We start from the raw sequence: 4,767 nt of genomic DNA on the forward strand, positions 1-4,767 counted from the left end.
ATTATGTGACAGTCACAATTATTTTGTTAGCTTCAAAAGATTCTAACAGATGGCGGTAAGTATTGCTTGGATTAAGTAAGTATTCAACAGATGGTACTATGTTAAAAGGACTGTGGCAGCACTGGGCCGTGTTATGCGCCATCTATCGCTAAATGTCATGTAAGCTTTTATAATTGAATTGAAATTTTGTAACACTTACTTAATAAAGTAAATAATTAAGGATTTTTAGGAATTCCAGGTAAGTTGTAGTGCCATGAATGTATCCGTATACTGGTGCGTTTTCAATTGATTGTTTCTTCACAGAATCATAGTAATAAAAAAAAGTGGGACCTAAAATCAAAGAATATTAAGGGAAAAAGACAATCAAAACATACCTGATGAATTTGACACTGGCATCCATGAACGCAGAAATGAATTACACTCGCAGTGGCATCAACGCTCTGGGATGGTGGACGTTACGTTTAAAACTAACAGAAACACCAACTTGCAATATTTGCAAAAATTCTGGTATGGTATTCTTCAAAACAAGTAAAATTATTGCCAGTAATTGGCATCATGACCCAATTTTTTGGTATACTTGGACTTATATAATATTTTGAATGCAGTTTTAAAATCATGACCATCTGGTTTGAAATTGCAAATTTTAGTTGCCCCAAACGACGTCGTTTCATCATAAGAAAGAATTAAATTTGCGTATCTKACGAAGAAATAATTTTGGATCAGCTGAATCACCAGCAAGAAGGGATAAGGAAGGTTCGAGCGGAGTAGGTAGAGATGACAGCATAACTTTTCCTGATGCGCAGCACATACCTGGCAGTTGAATAAAAATAAAAATATTTACACAATTATTAAAAAATGACGGCAGCTTTGAATACATTTTTTATATCTTTATATAAAAATCACAATGGGATCCACTGCCAAGGGTACGCGGACGACATTGTCATTACGGCAAGGGGGAGATTTGAAGACACTCTTTGTGACTTGATCCAAAGAGGTCTCAACCTAGCGAAGGGGTGGTGTAAAGAGGTTGAACTAAATATCAACCCCTCCAAGACGTCTGTAATCCCATTTACGAGACGCAGGACCCTACCCGACCTTAGAAATCTCCTACTGGGGGGTAGTGAAATAAGGATGACCGACATTGTTAAATACCTCGGTTTAACGTTAGACTCCACGCTGAGGTGGAAGCAGCACGTAAACCGGACATTAGTCAAAGCGACAAAGGCCTTAATGGTGTGTAATCGACTGGCAGTGGTTGTACACCATGATAGTAAGACCGATAATCACATATGGGGCGGTAGCCTGGGCCTCAGTAGCGTCGCAAACATCGGCTAGGACACAACTATTGAAGCTGCAGAGGCTGGCCTGTGTCTGCCTGATGGGCACAATGCGAACCTGTCCAACGGCGCCACTGGAGGTTCTTCTTGAACTTACTCCGCTTCATCTGGTCATCGGTCTGGTAGCCAAACACACTCTTCTGCAAATAAAGGCAGAGGGGTGTGGAAAAGGAAAAATAGTCTCATCCCAGAGGATGGATAGTACTACTAAAAAGGTTAACCTAAGCAAGAGGTTTAAGGTTACCCTCGGCAGCAAAGATGATTGGAACGACTCCAACCTCGAGCGGTTGTTGAGGAACAGTACTATAAGGTGGTACACAGATGGCCCTAAAATGTCGGAGGGAATTGGCGCAGAGATTGTGGGCCCACGCACTAGGCTCCCAGTACCCATGGGTGAGTTCCCAAGCATTTTCTAGCTAAAGGCGATCTCCTCTTACGAGATTAAGCCGCTTCTAGTGCAGGAGTGCATGGAGAGGCTGAATAGCCTTGCGGAGGGAAACCAGGTACACCTGATATGGGTGCCTGGTCACAAAGGTATAGCCGGCAATGAACTCGCGGGCGAGCTCGCCCGCTCCGCAGCCTCCACCATGATGGTAGGACCCGAACCCTTTACAAGAGTGGGTCCCCACACCATCAAGGAGCTGCTCCGTAAAAAGGGAAGAGCAGGCAGGGAAGAGCACTGGCGACAAACTCATGGTATGAGACGCCACGCCAAGCTGCTAGTGGGAGGTTACAACCTGAAAAGTTTCAAAATCGTAATAAACCTCCCCAGGAGCAAACTCAGGCTGTTAGTCGCATGGTATACTGGCCACGGCCTATCAGCTTGCGCCAACTGCTGTTTCTGTGACAGGGAGCATCTGTTGATCGACTGCCCAGCAGTCTGTAGTAGGAGAGCCTAGGCCCTTGGAGTTCGGTATCCGGATAGGGATCGCATTGCCTCGCTAGCGCCAAGCAGTCTACTGGATTTCATTAATGGGCTGGGGCTAAGCGAGTCAATGTGAGTAAGGAGAGGGTACAATAGACCAAAGGTCGCAGTGCATTCCTAATCATCATTCATTCATATAAAAACCACGTTCATTTGTCTATTATGTGACAGTCACTATTCTGGCAGCACTGCGCCGTGTTTTGCGCCATCTACCGCTAAATGTCATGTAACCTTTTATAATTGAATTGTCATTTTGTAGCACTTACTTTCTTGTTTGATATTGAATAAAGCAAAACGTGTAATGTGCTAAAATACAAACGTTTTATATAGTCTACAATTTAACACCATAATTACTAATTATTTTAATATTCAAATACAAAATAAATTTAGGTTATACTTTGGTTTCAGCCATACGTAGTTATTATGTAAAATATTTAATCATAAAAAATTTTAAGTGAGAATTCAAAAAACATTTTTCGTTTTTTAAAACTGGAAAATGCCACCGGCCCAGCGGGACACTTCATCGTAATCCATATTTGAACTTCCTACGTGAATTCCTTCTGCGCAATACTGGGCTAGCGGCGGTAGAGATCATACGTCGCGGTGACGGTGAGTGGAGAAGTATGTTCAAGCATGACAAATTGCAGTTTATAAAAGAGGCTTTTTACGCACCAACGAAAAGGAAGGCACCACCACCACCACCCCCAGCCAACGCAGATGCGCGTGACGCCATTCCAGGATAGTTGCATGGTATGCCCAAACGAATCCCTGTGCCAAAAAAAGTATATATACATATTAGAATCATTAGTGGTTATGTGCAGTATATATTTGCAGCTGAGAGGGTTCAATATATTTTGCTTTCCATTTAAATGAGACATTTTTATTCAAGAATTAAAAATTCATTAGTAATAAAATTAACTTTGTGCGCTCACAGTTTAAATGTCAAATATGGGGCAAAGTTGCCATATATGAAATTTCCCATAAACTGTGAATACAATAATTGAAATGAAGCTCGAAACGAAAAATACACGCACAAATGTAAATAGTATTTAGTAGTGAAAGAGTAGGTTTTGAAACCCTCAAAAGTGGTATCATGGTACAAGGGAGTAAGGAAAGTCCCATTCACCGTAGTAAAGGAGCCATTCATAGTCCTTAAGCTACCCCCAAGTGTACGATCGTATCATGGCCACCTCTGGTGAATAAGGGTGGCGAGAGGTTAAAACGGGTTGCGTAAAGCAAAAATGCCTTAATATTAAATTATATATTTACAGTACTATATTTATACATTTATAAATACTATTTTAAATTTTGCTTATAGAATGAAATTTAAAGCTGTTATCAAAAGATTTAAATATATCTTCTTGATATAAATAAATATGCTATATATTTTTTAGCGTTTTAGTTAACTTATTCATGGACAAATTGGAAATTTTTTTTTGATAATGAGTGGACCAAAAGAGATAACTTTTGTCGAGAAATTTGGTATTACATATCGTAATAATTCGTCCGAACAGTAAAACACGATTTTTTTATTGTAAGATAAATCAAGAGATATTTTAAGTATAAATTTTGTAATGACAAACTATATACACGTTTTATATGTCAGAATTTAGCTATACGCCTGCGATCAGGATTCCTATGGAGTGTTCCCAAATGGAGTGTTTCACCATCCTAACAGATTTACGATATAATTTTTTAGTTCTAAGCTAAGTTTACAAATAAAAAAGACTCTTAAAGGAATAATTTTTTAAATTTGCAATATCTATATAGTAGTAAAAAGTAGTTTAAATTAGCTTACGCAACACTATTTTGTCATGCTCAATAGCAGTACTGGCATAATATTTTAAAATAATCAAACGGACGGACGGTGTATTTTTTAAAAGTAAGTTATTTATGTATTCAATATAATTATTACATTATTATTTTCACAGATCAATTTCTTTACCGTTCAAGTTCAGATCGATCGACAGGTTAGTATTCTATAAGTTAAATTATAGCCAAATATTAATTGAAACTTTTTTACAGAAGGAAAATGTCTCGCATGTGCAATAACTGCGATAAGTTATATACTTTATTATTTCAAAAAGTACTAACACCTATGTGAATATAAGAATTCCTTAATTTTTAATATCGGTTCATTATTAACCAAACTACATTATTTTGTTTTTTCTTTTTTTTAAGTTTAATTATCAATTTCCACATCGTTCATAATCGACCATAATTCACTAGATGTAAAGACGAATTGGAATTCGCGTAGATGCAAATATTTCGTTTCAAATCATTGCTTGGCCACCAATTTTTATTTGATGAGTGTTGTTTATGATTTGCTTGGCTGTTGTTGTTAGCGTTGATGCCATTATAGTAGTTTTGTGCAAACATACGTAGTTCTTCCCGATGTTCTATCGGTTTTGGTGCAGCTGGTTCCTCCCACTCTCCCAATTCGGCATCATAATATTGCGCAGTACAATATGGTCGCAATTCCCAAGGTACTTGCTCTTCCATGAA

The 4,767-nt window shown here is 38.4% G+C and overlaps 1 protein-coding gene across 1 annotated transcript; it reads left to right on the forward strand.

Annotated features, from left to right (window-relative positions):
- Positions 1-1,669: 1,669 nt before the first annotated feature.
- LOC108977395 lies at positions 1,670-3,077 on the forward strand. The gene is made up of 2 exons (XM_018947062.1): positions 1,670-1,730; positions 2,749-3,077. Exons 1-2 carry the CDS (start codon positions 1,670-1,672, stop codon positions 3,003-3,005), a joined length of 318 nt encoding a protein of 105 aa, XP_018802607.1. The 3' UTR covers positions 3,006-3,077.
- Positions 3,078-4,767: the final 1,690 nt, after the last annotated feature.

The sequence above is a fragment of the Bactrocera latifrons genome, unplaced genomic scaffold (assembly GCF_001853355.1).
Source record: "Bactrocera latifrons isolate USDA-ARS-PBARC rearing strain unplaced genomic scaffold, ASM185335v1 scaffold_883, whole genome shotgun sequence".
NCBI classification, from domain to species: Eukaryota; Metazoa; Arthropoda; class Insecta; order Diptera; family Tephritidae; genus Bactrocera; species Bactrocera latifrons.

Bases quoted from the DNA above. Each gene is read 5' to 3' on its own strand.
- LOC108977395 (XM_018947062.1), top strand. From the start codon at position 1,670: ATGTCGGAGGGAATTGGCGCAGAGATTGTGGGCCCACGCACTAGGCTC. The intron at 1,731-2,748 runs GTGAGTTCCCAA...TTTCGTTTTTTA, and splicing joins TAGGCTCCCAGTACCCATGG to AAACTGGAAAATGCCACCGG.